Raw genomic sequence first — 23,868 nt, 5'->3', positions numbered from 1 at the left:
CGCTCTTCATTCGTCCATCTTCATCCAGCTGTCACTCCCCATCTTTAATCACAGCTGTCTTCCATGTGTCTATATATATATATATATATGTGTGTGTGTGTGTGTGTGTCTGTGTACAGTTTATAACTGTGGTCAGGTTTGTGTGCATAGGCACTGACATCACTTTTGTCTGTGTGCCATGTTTGCATCATGCTTTCCTCACTCACAACAAAAGCAGGATTTGGCCAAACCCTGGTCTTTCTATGTAATTTTAATTCAACGTACTATTTTCTAGATTATCTGACATTGCAAGAGTTTTTTTTAATTTAAGTGATAGTTCTGGTGTGGTTGTATGAGGCAAAGCATTGATTTCACTGTTTGCACCAGGAACTACTGGGACACTGAAAACATGGCATGGAAACACTAATTTTAGCCACTTAACAATGTCTGCTTAAGTTTACAGTATCATAAAAATATGTTTTCTGCTGTTAAAGAGCCTTTTCTGGTGTTTGTAAACCTCCTACATTCTGACACCAAATTCCATAGAGAAAATCAGTGTTTTTAGCTCACAGGGACACAGGCTTTGCTGGTCCACTGCTGCCTCATTTGTTGGGTTTGTGTCAGTTAAGTAAATCCTAAGAAACACGTTTGAATATACTGATGGAGACAGCAGTGGATAAACGGCTCCTCTGTGCTGTCATGTAAAATGAGTGATTTTCTCTATGGGTTTTGGTGCAGGAGAGAAACAAATCTGAAACAAATCAACATAGACAGTTCAGTTTCCAGTCAGGAAAGGCTCTTCAGTGGCAATATAAAGGAACAAACGTATCCTTAAGATATTGTGTACTTGAGTAGGTGTAGATTTTAGTACGTAAGCCTTCTTTAAGTAGCTAAAGTCTTATTTTCAGCCGTGTTTTCAGTGAAAGTGACCGCCATTGGCGAAGATAGTGCCTCATACAAAAAATACCTGAACTATCACTTTAAATTTTTTCCTACATTGACCTCTCTCAGAAACACAGTAAATGCTGTTCTGTGTAACTGTAAAGAGTCAGTGAGTGTGTGTAAGACCTGGGCGTGGCCAGCCTGGGTTTCTAATAAAGCTGGCTTCCAACGCAGCTCCTTTAAATGTGATGACTGCTTGGTGGGATACACAATTACAGGGTGCACCTGGCTGACTGGCTGGCAGGCGTTGATAGGGGACGTAATTGCAGGGTGCACCCATTTAATTGACTGGCCTTGCTGTTTAGTTGCTAAGGACGGTGGCTAGGAATTGCACTGCTGCTACAGCTAGCTGCAGCACTCTTTTTCTTCTTTTTTTAAATCAGTTTTCCATCTTGTTTTACTTCCATCCTCTATCTATCTGTCTATCTATCTACCTATCTGTCTATCTATCTACCTATCTGTCTATCTACCTATCTCGCTTTTCCCGCCTTTTTGTTGTCTGCTAGCGCTGCTGCACTACTTTCTGTGCGAGAATGCTGCTGAGTGTCTTTTAAAGACACGGGAGAAACTCCTTCTCCTGATAAACATAAACATAAACATAAACCAGGCATGACAGTGTTTTTATACACATACTGTGTATATGCTACGCTGAACTGTGTATGCTCCTTCACAGAAAAAAAAAGGACCTCAAATGGGAACGCATGTTTTAAAAAAAAAAACAAGAGAAGAGAGGCTACTGTCAGATATTCTTTAAAGCAAATACGCAATGAAAGTCAACAACATTACTTTTTTTCTTGAACAATAGTGGAGAAACGTTGTTTATAAAGTCAGCTGCCTTGCTATTAGATAAAAGATTAATATTGTTCTCACATCAGAAATCTAAATATGAAAGTACAGGCAGCAACTGATTAGCTTAGCTTAGCATAAAAACTGAAAATGGTTAGCTCCAACTTATTGACATGTCGTACACAAAAAAACAAGATGCCAATTCTCTGACTTTCGTTGCGTATCAGATTCACTAATTTATCTCTACTTTTGCACAGAAACTCACTCACTCACTTACAAACAACTCGACTGTGATGCACTTATTTCAGAACTCCACTCCCCCCCAAACATTTGCTCTTCGCACAAAAAACATGCACGTGCTCTGATGTTTGCAGCCAAGGAAGCCCTGACTCCCTCACGCTGCTCGCTACCTCTGCCGCCCCCTGCTGGAGGAAAACTGTCAGGAGACGTCAGACAAACCCTCTTAAATGTCTCCGTTTCTGTCTTCAGCTCGTGGTCGTACAAACCTGGAGCTGAGGGAGAAGTTCATCCTTCCCGAAGGAGCCACGACAGGCCTGGCTGCATTCCGCTCCCGGGGACGACGCTCTAAACCTGGTTCCAGAAACGCCTCCCCCACCCGATCATCCTCCTCAGCCTCCCACAGCGGCGCCTCCCTCCCCTCCGCTCCCTCTGCCCCTGCCACACCAACAGCCTCCGCATCGTCCAGGGTAAGAGCTGAGTTCAGCTGATTTCTGGAATAATGATAATATGAATAAAATGTGTTAAATGCAGTTATTTATGTTCTGTTTCTCTCATTATGTAATAATGTTTCTGTGCATCTCAGGTTCACTGGTAATATAGAACAGATTCAGTAATAATGAATCTCTGCATCCATATTCCACGTTTTCTAGCAGTTTTAGGGCTGAAACTCAGACTTTTTTCATAATGGAATAATGCGTTGATTATTTTTCGATTAATCCAGTAGGTATTTGGTCCATAAAATGTTGAAAAATGTTCATCAGTGAGAAAATGATGTCCAAAAACAATTTTTTTTTGTTATTATATTATTTGTAAGTAATTATTAAAGATTATAAGAAAGATTTACTGAAACTTATCAAATTAACAGTTTATATGATATGATATTTAGGTCCTGAGTTCACTCGGACATTAACCTTTAGTTTAGATTTGGGAGCTTGAAGAAGAAGTGGAAAAAGTTCTTTTGTGACTTTTGTGGACATTAACGTTCTCACACGCACACAAAAATGTCCGACTCTCAGCACCTGCAACCTTTCAAACACATAAAACTCACAGTAGTTCGTCTCGTGTTTGTTTACTCGTCGTCGTGAGCAGCTGCAGGAAAAGTTAGTTTCAGAGGAAGCAGCTTAAATCGATCCTCACGTTCAAAGTCGTCGTGTGATTAAAAGTGTCAGGAGAAAACCCTGTGGTGTCAGTCAGATCATATGTAGTCATTACTGTTGTTCTTCATCTGATGTGTTTCATTTGACAGTTTGTTATTGTCTTAAAAAGCATGACGTTAGTGTGTGTGTGTGTGCGTTATATCTTGTTTACTTGTTGTCATCCACCTTGTTTACTTGTTGTCAGAAATCACCACATCCTTAACTGTGATTTCTATTTTTTGTTCCTTTTGTTTTTTCTTTCACCTTGTCGTCTTTTTTCCTCTCGTTCCTGTCGTTCCTGCTTCACATCGTTCCTCCTGCACTCTCCAATACACTGTAATTTAAAAAAAATAATAATAATCATCCGCTCTGATAAAAAACATACTCCCTCGCTATCAAACCATCAATTCCTCCTTCCCTTCACCTGCTTGTCTCCTACGCTGCTATGCTCTCCACCCTATCCTTCCTCCCTTCCTTCCCTTCCTTCAGTCCTCCAATACTCACTCTCGTGACTATGCCAAACCCTGGCTGGCACACAGTAAAACTCCAACGTCAACCAAGTGCCACTGCTGCCCAGATCTCGGTCACAGCCACATCACTCCTGGGCACGAGGTAACACACTCACCCCACAAATAAACCCCACCCACCTCCCCTGTCCCCGCGCTAATGCACTAACGCACACTCCCGGGTTCTCACACGCCACCATGTGCTCACTTTTACTTTTGCTGCTGTCGAGTGAAAACTTCAAAACGGCCAGTTTGAAAGTTTTCCTCGTTTTTAATTTTAGTTTTCCGTTTTATGAGTTAATGTCAAACCCTACTTGTAAAATAGTTTAAATAGTATCGTAAGTTTTCAATTAAAAAAAATACTTAGAAAAGGCATTGTGATTACATTTATGATATATTTTGTTTATGTGCAAATCATAATTTCTCTTCTGTCTTGCAGCTTTAAACCGTTTCATTTGTTTAATTTGGAGCTGAAACAACTGTTTAATCCATCAATGAGTTGATTGGCAGAAAGAAGAAAGTGGTTTCAGACAAAACGAGACATTTATATCAAGTCTCAATTTATATCAGTCTAGATTTAAAAAGATGACATCCTGGACAGCATTTTATGGAACAAAAGATGAATTTATAATGAAAAAGTCAAGTAAATTCTTCATATTTACTGTATAATGTGTGTTTGTGTCTATTTTTGTGTGTTTTATTCATGTATTGTTGTCAGTGTGAGGAGCTGTGGTTATCTGTTGCTAGCGTACACATGAGCTGCACAGTGGAGTTCCGCTCAGCTGATGTTTCCCGTGTGTTCCTGCAGGGGGCGGCGTCGGGGTCCAAACTAAAGCGGCCGACGTTTCACTCAAGTCGAGGATCTTTGACCGGAGAGAACGGAGGAACGACGCACACGAGCAAATCAGGACGGAGCGGTGAGGCGAAATTAAACCAGTTTTAGCTTTGAAGCAAAGAAATGTCATGCTAAGTACAGATTTAGAATAATCTACCTAATGTTGACCTCATGGTGGCGCTAGAAGGTTATTTAGATATCAATATGCACGGGTTTGTCAGAAAACTTTGACCTGCTCATTCGAGCTGGATCCAGTTTTCTTGGAATTTTACAGACTACAGACAGGAGAGATTCTGGATACCAGGAGAGGGGCGGAGTCTGTGTTAAGACACGCCTACTCACTCAATCTGATACATGGGACATTTTCTGGAAATTTTCTCTTCCATGACTGAATTTATCTAGATTTTTCAGTTTTTTACCAAAGTGATGGATCAAGCCAACCAAAGTTACCTGGTTTTAAATAAAGTAACTTATATTCTGTATTTGACTTCCTTTTTTTTTCTTCTTCCATTCAGATCCAAAGCGAGGAGCGAGCGGTGCGACCAGTCGCGCCGGCAGCCAGGCGGGCAGCAGAGCCAGCAGTCGCCGCGGCAGCGACGCCTCAGACGCATCCGAGCTCCAGGACGCTCGCTCCGTCTGCTCCGACACCTCGGACACGCCCAGACGACCAGGGGGCGGTGCCAAACCATCCAAAATCCCCACCATCTCTAAAAAGGCTCCGAGCCCGAAGACTCCGGGGTCTGCGAAGAAATAACAGCGACCGCCATTTTGGGTGTGACCGTCCATCTGCGGGACGAGAGCTGAAGTTTTGACTGATGTTTATCAGGGAAAGAAGGAAGTGGAACGACGAGTCCAATCTCCTTCTCACTCTTTCCGTGTTCTTGACTGAAACAGTAAAAAGGAGAGAAGACCTGGTTTTGTCTTTACCAGGTCAAAGTGTGCGAGGACAAAAACCTGACGCGTCCTCTCGAAGAAGTGAAGCCAGTTTGCCTTCCAGTCTCCTGCTTCCTCTGTCAACTGTTCCCTACACCGGTGAGGAACCAAACCATCCACGGACTGGACTTGATGCTGCCTTATTTAGTGTTACACGCGTCTGCCGCGATCAGACGCAAGCGACGCAGAACGTCGTTAAACTGCTTTATAACACACACACACACACACACACACATACGCACAGTTTCACTGTGAGGCGGTGAAAGGGAGTGGGACACAACACCACCACCACAAACACCATCACCACCACCGCCTCCGCCGCTGCTGCCGCCTCCACCAGGAATATAAAAACACAACGAAAAGGAGGAAAAAAGGCTCAAATGACATTCAGGACAAAAAAAAAAAGAAAAGAATTGTGGGTAATTATTTTGGCTTGTGGGCCACATGCCTCAACGATGAGTTAAAAAAGAAAATATGCAACGGCTGCCATGTCGCTTCCTCTGGACTGGTTGGTGAAGAGAAAAAAAAGGGTTCACCTCAGCAGATCTGCAGGGGCAGACGCCACATGTGGGGAACTCAGGAGGCGGGAAACACACACACACACACACACACGCCGGCGGAACTCAGACTCCGAGGACGGACGGTGGCGACTGCAGCCGAGGACAGAAAACGCTGGAGACTTTAACATCGTGTGTTTAACTTCGTGTTTGAGCATTTTTCAAATGCTGAAAAATGGGAGGCGGCATTGGTTTTTTTCCCCTGCCGTAACAAAGTAAACACACACACACACACACGACACCACAGCGGGACTGTTGCTATGGCGACTAACAGTCACACACGTCAGTGTAACCCGCAGAGTTGTAACTACCAGCATGCACTAAGATCGTCTCGTTCTCTGCAGCTCCACCTTAACGCTGACACTGCGTTACCCTTAGCAACCCAGACACACATACATGCAGGAAGCGTGTGTGTGTGTGTGTGTGTGTGTTAAATAATAACTAAAGGTCATTGACATGAGTCACTGTATGCAAAAATGTTACTTTGCGAATGTCAATTTTTTTTCTCCTCTCGTCATTTTCTGGTTAATTTATAATCCAGTTTCGTTATTTAGCTTGGATAAAAACAAAAAAGTATTTATTTTTCAGCTACATGTCATATCATCGTCGATGGCGACAGAGACTCGAGGTCAAAGAAATTGTGATTTTTGTTTTTGTTTTAGCGCGTCTGTCACATGACGCCGCTCTCTCACTCGCTCGCCTTGTTGTTGTTTTTTTTGTTTATTTGTTTGCTATTATTCCCAGATCATGACCAAAGGGGTTTGCCCTTCACATGTTGAGAGAACTACAACTATGAATGACAGGCGTCCTGGGGCAGAGCCGACCAATGAGAGCACCCCATGTCGCCGGTGTCTCTTCTTCTAGGCTTTTTTCAAATGTCCCGTCGATGACGGGGCCCGAGTGTCTGACCCGTGTTTTCTCAATGTAAGAGATGAAGTTTATAAAAAAAATGAAATTATAGTCAGAAAGAAAGAAAGAAAACATCTTAAGGTGATTTTTATTTATTTATTGACTCTCTGAAGAAGAGGAGGAGGAGATTCAGGATGAAGGAGGAGAGTCACCACTTTTTGATGCTGTGCTTGTGTGATGAGAACATTCGGGGGGGCGGGGCTGTTACTATGAGTCAATTGTGTAAAAGTTAAACGAAAAACTAAAATTCTAAACTTTTTTTGTTCTGTTTTTGTATTAAAATATGCTTGCAGTAAAACGGCCTCTCGTCTTTTCATTCACGGTGTTTATGGAGTCGTGAACTGTGGCTGAAAAATCATAGATATGATGATTGAATAATCATTAGTTGCAGCCCGAGTTCAAATGTATTCCAACGTTTGAAACACAGTTTCTTGTGAGTTTCTTGTGAATTTTGGCCTTTTCCAGAGAAAATGTAAACATGTTTCTGTCACTCGATCACTTGACGAGTCATTTCAACTCACATTCATGTAACGCACACAGGAAACGAGGAATGTCCAAATGAACGGGTTGAAGGAGGTCGTTTACAGCAGTAAGCGGCCTCAAGAGCACAGAAAAAAACACAGATTATCACTATGGACTTTGGTGCCCAAGTTTAACCTAATAAAGTCTACACCGGTTTAAGTCGGTGATATCTGCTTTATCTCAGACTTTCCTGGCGAGAAACAGGTTTTTTCTCCTGCTCCAAATCCCATGGAGAAAATCAATGATTTTACGTCACAGCACACAGGAGTTGTTGATCCACTGCTGCGTCCATCAGTAAGTTCACACGTGTTACTTTGTCTTTTCTGTCTTTGAAAACTTAACTACTCGAGGCAGCAGTCGACCAGCAGCTCCTGTGTCCCTGTGAGATAAAAACGTAGATTTTCTCTATGGGAGAGTGTGTGTGTGTGTGTGTGTGTGTGCGTATGCACGCACACACACACATCTGATCACAGACTCAGAGGCAGTGACCGGACGTTTCTACATAATTATCCTGCAGGAGATAAGGACACACCCGCCTGGATCCTCTCCTCTGTGGGTTGTAAGGTGGTGTTAGTGTTCTAAAGTTGTATTAATTATTTATTTATTTCTCTCTTTGTCAGTTTCTTCGTCTCAGTCCCAGCTTGAGACAAAGATGGCGGATTTGAAAATAACTTGTTTATTCAGTGGTTTCACCGGAGATGTTGAGATGATGAGGTTCTGCTGCGTCCACCCTCAGCAGCTGTGTGTACACACACACACACGCCTCTCATTTTCTGTCCACTCTCCATCCATCTTCGTCTGTCCTCCCTGTCGTCCATCTGTCATCTCAGCTCCTCTGTGTGATGACAGTCCCCACTCTGTTCCACCGCGTGTGTTTCTCTGGAATGCCACTTTTCTCTCTCGCTGGATTCTCGGGGCTTCCCTCCTCCTTTTTCTCCTCCTCTGTCTTCTCCCTCTCCTCCTCCTTCTACCACATCTAATTATTCTTCTCCATTTGGTCCTCCTCCATCTCCTCCTCCCCATCTTCTCCTCCATCTACTACCTCTCAGTCCTTTTGTCTTCTCCTCCTCCTCCATCTGAACTCCTCTCCCTGTTATCTCTCTCTCAGCAGACAGGGCTGACAGATGTGCAGAGAAAAGGAAAACAAAAATGGTCCGAGCGTTAATTCCTGGCATTTGGGACTCGCCCTTAGAGCCAGGACAGACTGAGCCGTGGTCACTCTGGTTTGGTCAGTGTTATTCATGCCTTTCAAAGTGACCACAAGTCCCCGGCGGCTTTGAAGAGGAGAGTAGACAAACAGGAGCTGGCACTGCAGCCACGGCAGGCCTGAGCCTCAGCCACCAGATTTGACTCATTTCTTCCCTGCGTTTCTTCTCTGGCCTTCAGACTCACACGTGTTTGTGTTGGGTCGGAAACAAAGTGAGCTCGTCGCGCTAATGAACGTCTCAACGGGAAATGTTGTTACGCAGCGTAACGCAAAACAACCCGACACTGCACACAGGTCTGCAACTGTGGACTCAAGAGGCGGAATTTTAATGTTGGAAAAGAAGGGAAAAGAATTCATTAAAAGTCATAAAACGTAGAAAGTCAGAAATATCAAGTCGGCAGTGAAAACGTGTTACTGTTATACAGCAAACAAATAAAAACTATAACAAATGATTTAAAAACCTCATTTAAATGATAATCATTCAATTTAAAGTTAAGATGGCGAGTTACTCTGAAAAAAGAAAGTGTGAGTTAAGTTTCACAGAACTTTTTTTAATTTAACTTACCAACGTTCTTTAAATTATTTACCAATTAAGGCTGTCAACCATTTTTTTCAGTTTTTCACGAGTGAACTAAACCCATGTTATTTATATGACTTAGTCTTTATTTTATCATATCTAAATATAAATCTTTAACTTCTCAAACGTGGCCTGCAGTATCATAAATATTAACATCTATAATTCTACAGTAATTGATAAATAGTGAGATGCATCACATTTTTCTCACTGAAGAAAAAATAAAGGATTTAGGAGTCAAACTGGCGAGATAGAAAACAATTAAGGTAACGATATCCATAACTGATGACGATCTATTAATGTTTAGCCCCACAATAATAAATCATAGAATTATTCCAGGTTTATCCTTCAAAGAAGATGGTGGAATTAGGAGGAAAATGGCATTTCAAGGGTTAAAATAGTGGAATAAATCAGTATTTTGAGTTTGTGATCGAGGCAGGAGTTGGAAAAATATTCACTGAAAGTGAAAGAAATAATGAAAGATTTCTGTCCATGACTGGACTGTATTTATGGGAAAAATTAGATTATTATTGATTATATATTTTTATGTAACTCTTGTTAAATAGTATAATTACCTTCTCCACTGAGGTGATGTTTCTGTCTGTGTTCAATTAAATTTTCCAGGGATGCAGTTTCATGATGATGCAGAGTTGTTTTAAATATAAACAGAGTTGTGCACATTCATTGTTTCAGTCATATTAGGTTTATTTGACTTACACTTGTAGTGTAGTTTCAGAAACTTTTATCATATTTTATTGTACTGATTATATTTAATATTTATCTTCTGATAATTATTAAGTGTCATGTAGTTTAGCTTGTGGTTGTCATGTCATTTTATGTCATTTTAGTGCAGTTTTAACGTGTTTGATCATTTATATTTTCATATAAAAGTCCAACGAGGGACAAAAGTCACAAACTAGCAATAGATAAATTACATAAATATACAATAAACTCGACTGTGTCTCTCTATTCTCTCTCTCTCTTGTATCTGATAAATGATTAATATCTGTGAATGGTTTTAAAACAGTTTCAGTTTAATATGAATATTCAGTTATATTTGAACCGTCTTTAATACATTAAATTGAATTAAACCAGATTTTAATGTGTGAAACTTTCCTCAGTCTTATTGTGAAAGGAGACGTTTCCATGTGACAAATTTCCCACCTGAGACTCCATTAGTCCATGAAAGGAAGCAGTCATGAGGAGATGAGAAGATAAATGGGTGGAGGTATGGAAGAGAGAGAGAGAGACCACTGGGAGGGGTGATGAAGAGATGTCAGCAGAAGAGAGAGAGAGGTTTGAAGACTTGAAAGAGGAGGAGAGGCCAAGGCTCGGAGGGAAACTCCCTCCTGGTCAGGAACACACTGAGGAAACACACACACACACACACACACACACACACACACACTGCTCTGTCTGCTGTGACTCCACTGATCTGAAGAAGGAAAAACCAGTTTCTTCTCTGGAGGACGACGATCGGGAAACAGTTTCCTGGAGTCAACGTTTGTTTTGTTGTTTTTTCTTCAGATATAAACTGGATTGAGAGGAACATCTGGAGTCACAGAGAGAGTGGGTGCGTGGATGAATGAACACTCATGGATTAAAGAGCGTCCAGCAGTGGTTGCTCCTCTGAGGCTGAGGTCTGCGTGTTCGTCCACTCACAGCAGGTGTGAACGTCTTCAGTTCCTCCAGAACCTCTGCAGCACCTGCTCGTCACTGAGAGACTCTCTGTCCATCCTGCAGGTCTGACGACTTCAAAGTGAGGAGCAGTCCTCCACTGGTGCATCATCGTCATCATCATCATGTCCTCTCTCTGATTATCTCTGTTTATTGAGCTGCACAGCTGAAAGAGAGGGAGGCTCTTTTTTTTTCCCCCTTCAAGATTAGAGAGAGAGGAAAGAGGGGCGGGAAACATAAACAGTCAGTCTGAGGCTGTAAACACGTCCACAATCTGTCCTCTAAACACATCCGACGTAAATCAACACTACATTTGTCTGTGGAGACTCTGAGGACACAGTCCAGAGTGAACTCTCGTCACCATTGATTTTCCAGCATATGATGAAACCTGAGGAACCTTCAAACGTGGTCTTCTCTTGTCTCTGCACCAACATGAAACGCTCGAGCAGGAGCCTCCTCCTGCAGCAGAGGAGCTCGTCCTCCACCAGACTCCAGCGGCCTCTCCTCCACCCCAGGACCCTGCTCCTCCTGCCCGTGCTCCTCCTCCTCTTCCTCTCCATGTGGAGCCAGCAGGCCGAGGCCGTGGTCCACTCCAGCTTCAAGAGGCTCAGCGGCCGAGAGAAGAAGGAGATGCAGAAGGAGATCTTGTCCATCCTGGGTCTGCCGGGTCGTCCCAGACCCCACCCGCCGCTGAGGCCTCCCTCCTCCGCTCCGCTCTTCATGCTGGACCTGTACCACGCCATGTCGGCGGACGGGGAGGACGAGGGCAACGAGATCATCGTGAGTGGTCCTGGCATGGGCAGGTTTGGAGGAGTGGAGAGGTTAGCTCAGGTCAACCACGCCGCTCTGCCCACACTCAGCACGCACTCACCACCACTGGGGACGGTGGTCAGCGAGGCCGACACCGTCATGAGCTTCGTCAACTTGGGTGAGTCCAGACGTCCCCTCCCTCTGCATGTGGAGGGATAGTCCAGGTGTTTTGAAGTGTTACTTGCATATAAAAATGGATGCAGCATTCTGGTTTGAAAAAGGTTGGAAGGAAGTGGCAGTTAGCCACTAGGGGGCGACTCCACTGGCTGATTTAAGGCCGCCTGGATTTCTGCTCCTTTTTCCAAGAAAACGTTCACTTTCAATATCTACCAGTTACCGCGCTGGTGAATCTTGTCTGTGATTGGACGGTTGTTCCCCGGAAGTCCTGAGGTTCTACCGTAATGACAAATATTTCCAATCTTCTCCACATGAGGGATGCGGGGTGCTGTGCCAATCTCAGCTGACATAGGGCGAAAGGCAGGACAGATCGCCCAGGGTGTGGGAAGTACGAATGCCAGACAGGATTGGTAACAGAAGGGTTAAATGGAAGTCTATGGGAACATGAGCCTCTACTAACATCAGTAAACATTTTCTTGAGTAGTTATTGGTCTCAGTCGGTAGTTTCAGGTCTTCTTCAACAACATGTGATGCAAATTATTTTACCATTTAGAGGAAACCGTGTGATTGACAGCTGGTGACATCTTATAACAATACTGACATGGTGCAGGTCAAATTGCAAATCTCAAGGTTTCAAACTGGGGGTTGGTTTGCATCATGTCCACTCGCACACCCACTGCCATCCTCTGATGGAAAAACAAGGACTTTAGCCACTAAACACAAAAAGCCCCACTAATTAAATCTGTCTTAAGAACATGTTTTCCACTTCATTTCACCATTAGAGTGCTTTTTCAGACTGAAAATGAATGTTTGTGTTGCTGTATAGACTGCTCACTCTCCCACACCAAAGTGCATAGAGAAAATCAGTGATTTAACATCATAGCATGACAGGAGTTGTTGATCCACTGCTGCCTCCATAAGTAAGTTTGACTGTGTTATTTTGTGAATTCTGTGTTTGCGATCCTTTAATCAGATCCACCACAGTAACACAACCGTACCATATGTGGCAGCAGCAGACCAGCAACTCCTGTGTTCCCCGAGCTAAAAACGCTGATTTTCTTGATGGACTTTGGTGCACGAGAGTGAGTGAGTTTTCTAACATCAGAAAATGTCTGTCTATCAGCGAGGTAAAGCATCAAACACGGGCTTAAGATAGCTAAATGATCAATGAGACACATAGGAAGAGACTCGGTGTTTCAAGTGTCCACCAGTGTGGTTTCCATGGAAACAAAGTCCAGTGTAATGGTTTTGAGCAGAGAAAAAAAAAATCCTCCTGAGTTTTGTTGACTCAGCAGTTTTTCTCTCTCAGCGCGGTTTGGACGGAGGACTCGGCGTGAACTTGAGGACACTGACATGTGACATGTCTCTGCTGCAGTTCTAGTTTCTTTTGTGCTCCACAGACATTTTCCCCCCACAGTGAGAATGAAGAGCCATGTCAGTGCGGCCTGAGATATATTTGTACGCTTTCATTTTGTCCCAGCGTTCCTGAACGCACCGACTCTCTGAGACTCTGAGAGACTCACTGAGACTGACTAAGGGACTCACTGAGAGACTCACTGAGACTCACTTAGGGACTCACTGAGACTCTGAGAGACTCACTGAGACTCTCTGAGACTCACTGAGACTCACTTAGGGACTCACTGAGACTCTGAGAGACTCACTGAGACTCTCTGAGACTCTCTGAGACTCACTGAGACTTTACTAAAACTTATACATGGATTTTGATATTATTGTCCTAAAAAAAAAAACTAAAGTGTGTGTTCCTGTATTTGTTACCTGTTGAGGACATTTCCCTCCGTAGACCAAAACCTGGTCCTAATGAGGCAGAACCTCAGGAACTGCAGGAGCTGGTTAAGTTTATGACTAAGATTTGAGTTGTGGTTATGGTTAATGTTAGGGATACGGTTTTGTTGAGTCTGTGTGTGAGTGTGTGTATACAGTACATACAGTGTGACTGATGTTAATCTGTCATCATCATCCTGGTCTCGATGGCTTCCTTCCTTCCTCCTGAATGAGATGATGATGATGATCTTGGTGGGAAACACCGGCTCCTTCTTTCAGCTCAGACTCTTTCATGATCTCACGTCAAATGTTTCATGTGGAAAATTCTTTGCACGCACACGCACGCACACACGCACACACACACACACACACACTTTTGATTTTGATTAATTATTCAGCGACTTTTTTGTGATCCATCATTGGCAGATTATCAGGGGCCGATATTATGCATTTTGCAGATTATAGGTACACTGATATTATTTAGTAATTACAGAGTGTGTCACTGAGTCTCTGCTCACGTCTCTTTCTCTGGGACATTAAGTCTTAAGCTGCTGCTTTAACTGACAACAGCTAAATAAAAAAAGTATCGATAAAGATTAAAGTCATTTAAACTAAAGTTTGTGTTGATGTTTGTAAAATTCACAATTTTGACTGAAAGTTACATTTTGACTAAATGCATATCGGCTCCAAATATTTGTTATCGGCCTCATTAACTAGTAATAATTGTATCGATATTAGGCCTGTAAACCCCAAATTTAAAGTTACAGTATGTAATTTTTTTATATACAGTATCTTATTATTATTATTCTGCTTCTGTTTAGTCTCCATGAACAGAAACAGTGCAACATTATTTGTTGTTACACATTACAATACTGTACAATACTGTACTGTCAGACTTGACTGAGGCGGAGGGAGCGTTTGTGTGTATACAGCAGCAGAGCAGGGGTGGGCGGGGACGAGAAACGCTTTTTTATGCTGTCAAACTGAAAAACCACCAGTTTTTGAGCTGAAGAATTCATTTCTAAAAGTTAAGTTAATTTTGTGCATCATGTGTTTTATATTAAACTGTTCTTATTTTATCAGATGAAGGAAAAAATAAATCATATATTAGCTGCGTTCAGAAATTGGTCTTGAATGTAAAAGCTTCTTTTCAGAGACTAATCTAATCAGTGTGTGTGTGTGTGTCGTTCATGTCAGTGGAATCAAACACACATGGGTGTGTGTTCCTTTTACGCATATGTAATGGGACGACACAGCTGGTTAGAATTAAAGGCCCCACTGACATAGTGAAAAAAAAAGTCAGCAAACGTCCGAGGAGATGAAAATACTGGTGTGTGTGGAGGAGAGACGCTAAAAATACCAGACTGAGCTGCAATTAGTGGTGAGTGAGCTGAGCAGCTGCTGCGGTTCAGAGCACTAAGTGTCTCTAATTACTGTGTGTGTGTGTGTGTGTGGACCAAACCCTGATGACCAGAGCTGTTTCATGTCCTTGTGAGGTTCTTCTAGGACACACACACACACTCCTACGTTACACAGGTGTGTGTGTGTGTGTGTGTGTGTGTGTGTGTGTGTGTGTGTGTGTGTGTTCACCTTCATTTACATGTTGTTCATTCATGTCGTGATGTGTTCACGTTCGGTCGTTTCCCTCCACTTTTCTGTTGGCTGTGGTTTTAAAAGCAGCAGTGGAACGTGATGTGCAAGCATTTGCTGCTGATGTGTCCTTGAGCAAGGCAGAGTGAACAAAACTGGGGGAAAAGAACACAACAGCTGAACACAGTTTATACGTTTAAAGTTTGAGTTCCTGCATTTAAAGCTGTAGTCCGTAACTCTTTTTATTATTTTTTTAACAGAAACAACGTAATGTCACTTGTTTGCTACGTCTTTGTTGAGCAAAATGATCTGAGCATTTGTAAGTATACAGCTGCAGAGCCGGAGCAGGCGGGGACAAGAACAACCATTTTTTTTAGCAGTAGAATTCACTTCTCCTTTTGTGGATACCCTTGTCCTGCATGTTTTAGGGTGCATTCACATCAGTCCTTCTTAATCAAACCCTTGTCCGTTTGCTCTGAAAGTCCGATTTGTTTGTGGAGGTGTGAATGTGCAACCGAACTCTGATGTGTGTCAAGGAAGAAAACTCTGGTCTGCTTCAAATGAACCAAATGCAGGGAGCGGACCACAATGCAGGACATTGTGGGTAAACACAACCAAAACATACGGGAGAAATGTCTGAGCCCATTGTTGCAGCGTATGTGTTGTATGTTCACATAAAACAAAATTAAAAAACCAACACTGATTTGATGCAGTTCCATGTCCATCTTATGTGGAGGAAACAAAAGTTCACCTACATTAACCAACAGATGAGTGAGTTGTTCATCATCATATGTCTCGTCTTCTCCTTTAGGAATTCTTAATGCAGCACCGACTCAGGCTAGGATGGGAATATGTTATTCAAAGCGGACTATTAGGTGTGAAAACTACTTTAGATGTGTCCCTGCTCCAACACACCTGATTCGCATGAGCGGACTATTAGAAACAGGTGTGCTGGAGCAGGGAAACATGTAAAACAGGCAGGACAGTTAAGCCCGTGGACCAGGATTGGGGAAACACTGCTCTAACCTGTTTATAGTTTTGTTTTTAAAACTAAAACATTATGACAACATTAATGTGGTGAAATTAGAATGTTTTATTATTGCAATCATTTTTATCGGGTCATGTGTATTGTTCGTGTTGAGCGCAGCGGGAGGAGCGGAAAGTTTATTTTCACTCCTGTTGTTCCGGGGATCTGTAAGGGTGTACCGACTTCCGTTTCATTAGAGGCAATCATGGCAGGAAACTGGACGCGCCGTGTCTTCTTTGTTCTACTGTCACCTGCTTCATACAGGTCAGTAAACATGGAATGAACCGTAAATAGTTATGTTGTCAGTAAACGTATGTTAAGTAAAGTGTTTCTGTAAAGGTTGCGTTTGTTTGAGGCACTTTATTTACTCGTAACGGGGTGAAAAGTGGTCGCGTTTTCCCGCGCGGCGGCCATTTTGTGTCTAACGCTGCCCAGCTGAGCAGAGTGAACGTATCTGTGCACTGTGAATAATGGTTTGTGTTTATTGTGAATGTGTTGAATTTAAAGATTGGCTCTTGTATTTTGTGTTTAATTAAAATACTAACTTTTATAAACTTAAGTTAATAATAATTTAGTTGGTTCTGCTAAATTTATGGTGACTTTTTAATGTATAATTAACAGTTAAGTTGAGCTAAATTAAGTGTTCAGTAACATTTTAAATAGACATTGCACTATATTATATATATATAGTGCAATATATATATATATATATATATATATATATATATATATATATATATATATATATATATATGGGTTAGGGTTATTCTATTCATTCATAATAATTGTCTGTACATAGTGAAATATGTGATAAATAGGTTTTTTTTTTGTTGTGTTCTAGTTTTGCACTTTTGTCGTCTGTATCGTCCAGTATTCGATACACTGATTTTGACCAATATGTGATTTATAAATGTAGATTCGTTATGAGTGACAACATGTTTATTGAGCGGGCGTAAAAGGAAATGAAGAGAATGTGATTTGTGGAGACTGAAATAGTGACTATAGTGGAATTAGAAGAAGCTTAATTAAATTGAGATGAAGCTGATGTTTTGATGACTTAAAATGAGAGGAAACTCTTCTCTTACCTGTGTATGGTCCTCCTCCTGGAGACCTTTTAACATCTGTGTCTGTGTTGATGTAAAACTTTCTTGTTTTTATGTCAGAATAAGGGGGGTTTGAAGCTAACTAAGCACATTTTTGCTACAGTTTTAGTTAGTTTTATAAATGCACAACAGTTGTTTTTATTTTTTTGTCTTGTTAATTTTTATTTCAGTTAATGTAAGTGTTTTTTTGTTAACTGTTATAACCTTGGTTTGAAGTTGCTAATTTCAAGTGTGACCTTCATTCTGAGCTCCTACAGAGTTATGTGTTTGTTTCTGTCTGAGCTGCTCCAGTGTGTGACGTGTCTGTGTCTCTCTGTATTTTCTGTGTTGTGACCTCAGTGGAGCAGGAGCGTGACCTGCTACAGCCTCGTCCGTACTGGAAGGAGTTTCGCTTCGACCTGACGCCACTGCCTCAGGGAGAAACGGTGACGGCGGCCGAGTTCCGCATCTATAAAACTCTGACTGTGGGTCAGAGAGCGAACAGAACTCTGCACATCTCTGTCTACGTCATCAAGAGAGAGAACAGACACAGGTTTGTCATGCCTAAGCCATTCATTTATCGCTTGTGTCAGATATTTGCATTAAATTTTATGATTAGTCATGTTTAATGATAAGTTTGATGATTCATTCAAATTCAGGCTTTAGACTTGAGACGAAGTGTATCTATCTATCTATCTATCTATCTATCTATCTAAATTTGTTTTTAATTTTTCTTTCTGGTTTTTTAGGTATTTTACAATTCAATTTAGAGGATTGTTTTTATTGTTAAATCTGCACATAATTTAGGCCTTAAACTATTAATTACTATTAATTTTTCATCTCCCCTGTTTATGGATGTTCAGATATTTGGTCTGAACCTAAACTTTGCCTGAAATTTAAATTATATATTTTTTTTTTTTAAATGATTAGTGCTCACAAACATATACACAAATATTTTTCACAGATGTTTCCCCTCAATGCTTCAGAGCTTTTGCTTGTTATTGTTCCTCCTCTGAATGATCTCTGTAGCAGTTAAATGTCCGTAAACTTTGTTGAAAACTCTGCAGACGATGAATTTTACTGTCTCTGCTGATTCTCTAGATTTTTCCTCTGGCGCCACCACCATGTTGACTTCATGTTGTTAAATTCATTGGATTTTATGATGTTTTCTGTGCATGTTGGAAAATGAAAAGTAAAGTTCAGTATTGTTTCATCTATTTTTTTTTTCTTCATGTGACAATGATGGGAAGCACTTTTATTATATTAGAAATTCATTATACAGTGGAATTTTTTTAACTTTTTATTTAACCACAACACAAAGACAGAATTTGGGGAATTTAGGACGGCAATGATTAAGTGATTATCGATTACTAAATTTGATAATTGATTAATTCAGCATTTTTTCTTCTAATTTTCTGGTTTCTTTGCTTCAAATAACAAATCATTAAATCAAAAAAATTTATGCAGCAAACAATGAGAAAATAATCAACAAATTACTCAACTATGTTCTTTCATTCAATTTAAATCTCAATAACCTTCATGTTTTTCCACAGCTCATTCCAAGCTGCAGATTATTCATAAGAAACATTCAGTGTCTGTGTAGACATTTAGAAAAGAAAACAGATACAACACAAAGTTCTCACTGGTGCTTTTCTGCGCAGACACAACTGTACTCGCATCTTGTGTTTATGTGTAATTGACTGAAGATGTTGTGCGTTGTTGTTGTTGTTGTTGTTATTATTATTATTATTATTATTATTATTATTATTATTATTATTATTATTATTATTATTATTATTATTATTATTATTATCACTACTACTACAATTGTGTGTTCAGAGAGCCAGAGCTGGTGCTGCTGGACATGCAGTCGGTTCCTGCAGGTCAGGAAGGATGGCTCGCCTTTGACGTCACCTCGGCCTCAAACCACTGGCTCCTCCATCCTCGCAGCAACCTGGGCATCCGTCTCTATGTGGAGACTGAGGAGGGTGAGTTCAGGCCTGAGCTACGCTGCAGCGCCCTCTACTGTTTTTATGAGATGCTTTGGAAACTAAGTTACACTGCAAACACAATGGTGAAAATGTCGCTAGTCTACATATTAAACAATTTTTGTGTAATAATGAAATGTTTACGTTAATATTCAGTTTAAATATTTGGTGAGGTTTGACAATGAGTGTGTTCTTGTATTGATTTAATCACTTTATGATTTAAATTTTGACACTAACAATTGTATGTATTTAAATAGACTCTTTAGTTTCAATTTAGAAGCAAACTATAAATCCTTTGGGAAGTTAAAGATAATGAATTTAAAACAGAAACAAAACAATGGCTAAAGCCCACATGATATGGATTAGGTGTCCTAAAAAGAATAGCTGCTCAAACCTATGTGTGTTATATCTTTTTTCTGTAATAAACACTGACCTTGTCCGGACCAGTAGTCCTCATTGAGACCAAAACCTGGTCCTAATGAGGCAGAAGCTCATTTCTGAGGGTAAGGGGCTAGAAAATGCTTTATCTGTGACGTGTCCTCACAAAGATATAAAAACAAGTTTGTGTTTTCTCCTCCAGTGTTGCTGAATTTTTACATGGTGTGATGAAACCTTTTTAATAGTTTGAATTTGTCTAAGTTAGTTCTCTGTGTTCCTGTTTGGAAACAAAATCAGTGGAGACTCTGTAAAAATCTCAGTGTTGTGTGTGTGTGTGTGCGTGTTGCAGACCGCTCCCTGTCTGCAGGCTGGATCGGGTTGGTGGGTCGTCGAGGTCCTCGCTCCAAACAGCCCTTCATGGTGATCTTCTTCAGAGAGAGTCAGATCCCGTGTCGACCGCCTCGTGCTGTAAAACCTCATCCTCGCAGGAGGAAACCAAAATACGACCTCCCAGTTCCCAGCATTCAGAGTGAGCGTCCAGCTGCACACGCTCACACATTCAGGATGTCATGGTTCTTTATCACTTTGCTTTGTTTGATTTTTAAATGTTAAGAATTTTGGAGGCAAACAGAATTTATTTTTCTAAATATGTAGAGTCAAACCTTGGATGTTATGGTAACTTTTCTTTTTGATCAGTTTTTCAATGTAAACAGAATGAATAATGAAAGTTTGACTAAACAGAAAACAGTTATTTAACTTTTCTCTTGTTGACAGATCGTAGTCCTGTAAACAACGGAGCTCTGCCGTGTAAAAAACATGAACTCTACGTCAGCTTCAGTGACCTGGGATGGAAGGTGAGAGTTCAGTCTTCACTCATGTCACTGTTGAAGTTATTTTTATTATTCTGTGTTAATTTACAATTATCTTTGTCAGAGCTTTTAACTTTAAAATATTTTTTTAGATGATCATGTGATTTATATTTATTTATTACGTTTGAATCAAATTGAACTCAATCCCCCAAAAAATTAAATAACTTCACTCCTTAGAGATAAAACTTCAATCTCATGTGTTCAACTTTTGGTGTTACTGCGAAGGTACTGGTAAAAACTATAGTTCACGTCATTATTTTTTTTTTATAAATGACACTGTGTATAAATGAGCTGTAATGAAAATTAGAACCGGGATTTAATCCTGCTACAAAAAAGAAAGAAATATAATATTACTCACAAATACTACTAATAATAGTGACAGTAGAAAACCAACCAAAACACAATACTCTCAACGATACTAATCTACTTTTAAACCAGTTTTTAAAATCTCCTGGTTTTATTTCATGAAAACATTTACGGAATTGAATCAAATTAAGTTAAAGTGACTTTTCTAACTCTCTTATCTCTTGATAAATATACACACAATGCAACACAAGATTTTAACCATCATTTTTCTTTTTAAATCGGATTAGAAACCTCAGCTGTTTATTTGTGATAATCTATATATTCTGTGTTGTGTTCAGGACTGGGTTTTGGCCCCCAATGGTTATTCAGCGTATTACTGTGATGGAGAGTGTTTTTATCCTCTGGGCTCCTGCATGAACGCCACCAACCACGCCCTCATCCAGCAAGTGGTCAGTAACTATGACGACACATCACACATGTGACACTGACACCTCACTCACTGTGTTTTCTTTTAGTTTCCTGAAAAAAGATAAATAAAAATCTTTGTACAGAATTTTAAGAACTTAACACTGATATTATGGCTACCAGTAAAGAAAAACAGATTTTAGCAACCTACTAAAATCTACACCTGTTTAAGAATATGTTGACCCATTTAAACTCACCATTAGAGATGATTTTTGGACTGGTGCTCATTCTCCTGCACCAAATTCCATAGATAAAACCAGTGTTTTTAGCTCAGAAGGTCATGGGCGCTGCTGGTCCGCTGCTGCCTCGTAAAGCAATTTTGTGACACCTTTGTAAGTTTCAAACAAAGGATTAAAACACTGGAGTCACAAAGTAACATTTGAATTTACTGATGGAGGCAGTGGTGGATGAACAACTTCTATGTGCTATGATCTAGGATTTCAAGGATGTGTTCAGAGAAGATGTGTCAATACCTGTACAAACACATAAAAACAACTTTTACCTACATAATAATTGTATTTGCTTCACTACTTGGTGTTTCTAGCACAAACTCACTTTTTACTGAATGTTTCACTGTATTTCTACATGATTATACATGATTTAAATTCTAAAATGCGTAACTTGTGTTTTTTCTCTCTGAGGTTCACCTCCTGAAGCCTGACGAGGTTCCTAAGGCGTGCTGCGCCCCGACCAAGCTCAGCCCCATCTCTGTTCTCTTCTATGACGACAACAACAATGTCATTCTCAAAAAACATCGCAACATGGTGGTTAAGACCTGTGGGTGTTTATGATGTTTATGAGTCATTTTCTACCCAAGCACACAGACATTTGTTCAGATGCCAAATCTGCATTTCAACATTATTTTTTACTGTAAAATCAAGACTGTACACATTTGTTTGTTACCAAACATTTTTAAAATGTTGAGTCGGCTTTATACACATTGATAATAAGTAGCTGAAGGACATTTTCTTCTCCAGAACTAATGCTTGATTATCTTTTCTAATGAATTAGGAAAGTTTGGATCTTTGTAGTTTTTACAGACGATGGCAAATGAAACTGGATGGCAGGACGTGCCATTAATGATGCCTGTTTTTGTGGTTGCAACACAAATCTAAATGATGAGACTTAAATAGTATTCAATTAATTGAAAAAAAACAATTAACATTATCTTGACTTGCATTACCAAACAGTAGGAATGTGGAGGAGATGTCAACGGGTGGACCACAAAACATTTGTAAAGTTACAAGCTCAAAAAGTCAGCCCTTTTATTCGACTTTTTTTTTTTATGGTTTTTTGTCTATTTATGCTTTTAACATGAAGGGTTTTAAAATATATTGTAACAAGTAAATAAAAAGCCAAAAAATGTTTTTCCTTTGTGTTCTTTGTGAAACCAACCCTTAACATAGTTAATGTAAATTAACCAATACAAAGTTGTAAGTAGACAAACAACGAAGATCCATCACGTTAAATACATTGTTTAATTTATTAGAAAGTGTAAAAAAACAGAAGGCAAACTTTTTGTCTATTTTTGAACAAATGAAGGACCAGAAAGAAGAGGGAATCATTATTTTGGCAGCTATGGAATCAAAGCAAATGGTTTTAGTCCTTTTCATCAACTAAAATTCAAACTAATCTTGATACTGGTTTGTTATTGCAGTTATTTTAGGGCTGCATTGATTACGATGTAATCAATGCAAACAATTGGCAAACAATTGGCGCCTGGACAAGTTTTCAGCTTTGTCTTTCAGTGTCTATAACTGGGCTCTGAAACACATACGGAGTTGCAGTCCGAAAAAACGCATCTGAGGACATTGAAAACAACAGGAGGAGATGAATTTGTGGTAAAATAAAATGAGGTCACTGTTGTGAGGTGTTAGTGGATGAGGACACCTGTGGAGCAGCACAGATGATGAAAAGCTGTCAACTTTTTACTTAAACATTAACCATAAATTTCCAAGAACGGATTTAACATAGTTATATAATTAAGTTGAAGAGGAGTTTGGAATTTAAAAGTTGTAAGCAGTGCCATGTCAACAATACACAAGTGAAGATATATTTAAATTTTGTGCTCTTTTCGACTCTCGCATCATTAATCACGAAGTGAATTTATACAGTGTTTGTTGCTGGTTCTGACCCTAAATCTGGAATCGCAAGGTAGTTGTGTCATTACTGTCTTCTCTTAGACAAACACATCTACGTGACATACACATATCCCAACCCACTGTCCATGAATAATGACAGGTCCCAGTGTTCTTGATCTACTTCCTTCATGTGCCAAAATCACCGGTTGAAAATGTCATAGTATAGCATGTCGTCCAAAATCGATCAAAAATGTCATAGTATAGTATGTGGTCCAAAATCCCAAAAAAATGTAATAGTATAGTATGTTGTCCAAAATCGGTCAAAAATATCATAGTATAGTATGTCGTCCAAAATCGTTCAAAAAAGTCATAGTATAGTATGTTGTCCAAAATCGATCAAAAATGTCATAGTATAGTATGTCGTCCAAAATCGGTCAAAAGACTCATAGTATAGTATGTCGTCCAAAATCGATCAAAAATGTCATAGTATAGTATGTCGTCCGAAATCGGTCAAAAGACTCATAGTATAGTATGTCGTCCAAAATCGGTCAAAAAAGTCATAGTATAGTA

The 23,868-nt window shown here is 40.2% G+C and overlaps 2 protein-coding genes across 2 annotated transcripts in view; both read left to right on the top strand.

Moving 5' to 3' along the window:
* The window catches only part of macf1a (microtubule actin crosslinking factor 1a), a 202,341-nt gene extending 196,511 nt beyond the window's left edge, over positions 1-5,830 (top strand). Inside the window, exons 103-106 of the mRNA XM_058619935.1 lie at positions 2,197-2,414; positions 3,573-3,695; positions 4,398-4,506; positions 4,940-5,830. Of these exons, the coding sequence (XP_058475918.1) occupies positions 2,197-2,414; positions 3,573-3,695; positions 4,398-4,506; positions 4,940-5,178 (689 nt within the window). The 3' untranslated portion in view covers positions 5,179-5,830. The remainder of the gene's footprint in view (positions 1-2,196; positions 2,415-3,572; positions 3,696-4,397; positions 4,507-4,939) is intronic.
* Positions 5,831-10,486: 4,656 nt separating this feature from the next.
* Positions 10,487-22,584, top strand: bmp8a (bone morphogenetic protein 8a). Its single transcript, XM_058618347.1, has 7 exons — positions 10,487-11,731; positions 17,572-17,764; positions 19,051-19,199; positions 19,927-20,106; positions 20,352-20,431; positions 21,091-21,201; positions 21,859-22,584. The coding sequence occupies exons 1-7, from the start codon at positions 11,182-11,184 to the stop codon at positions 22,006-22,008; spliced, it is 1,413 nt and encodes a 470-aa protein (XP_058474330.1). The 5' UTR covers positions 10,487-11,181; the 3' UTR covers positions 22,009-22,584.
* Positions 22,585-23,868: the final 1,284 nt, after the last annotated feature.

Source organism: Solea solea, chromosome 20, assembly GCF_958295425.1.
Source record: "Solea solea chromosome 20, fSolSol10.1, whole genome shotgun sequence".
NCBI classification, from domain to species: domain Eukaryota; kingdom Metazoa; phylum Chordata; class Actinopteri; order Pleuronectiformes; family Soleidae; genus Solea; species Solea solea.
This window is presented reverse-complemented; position numbering and strand designations above follow the sequence as displayed.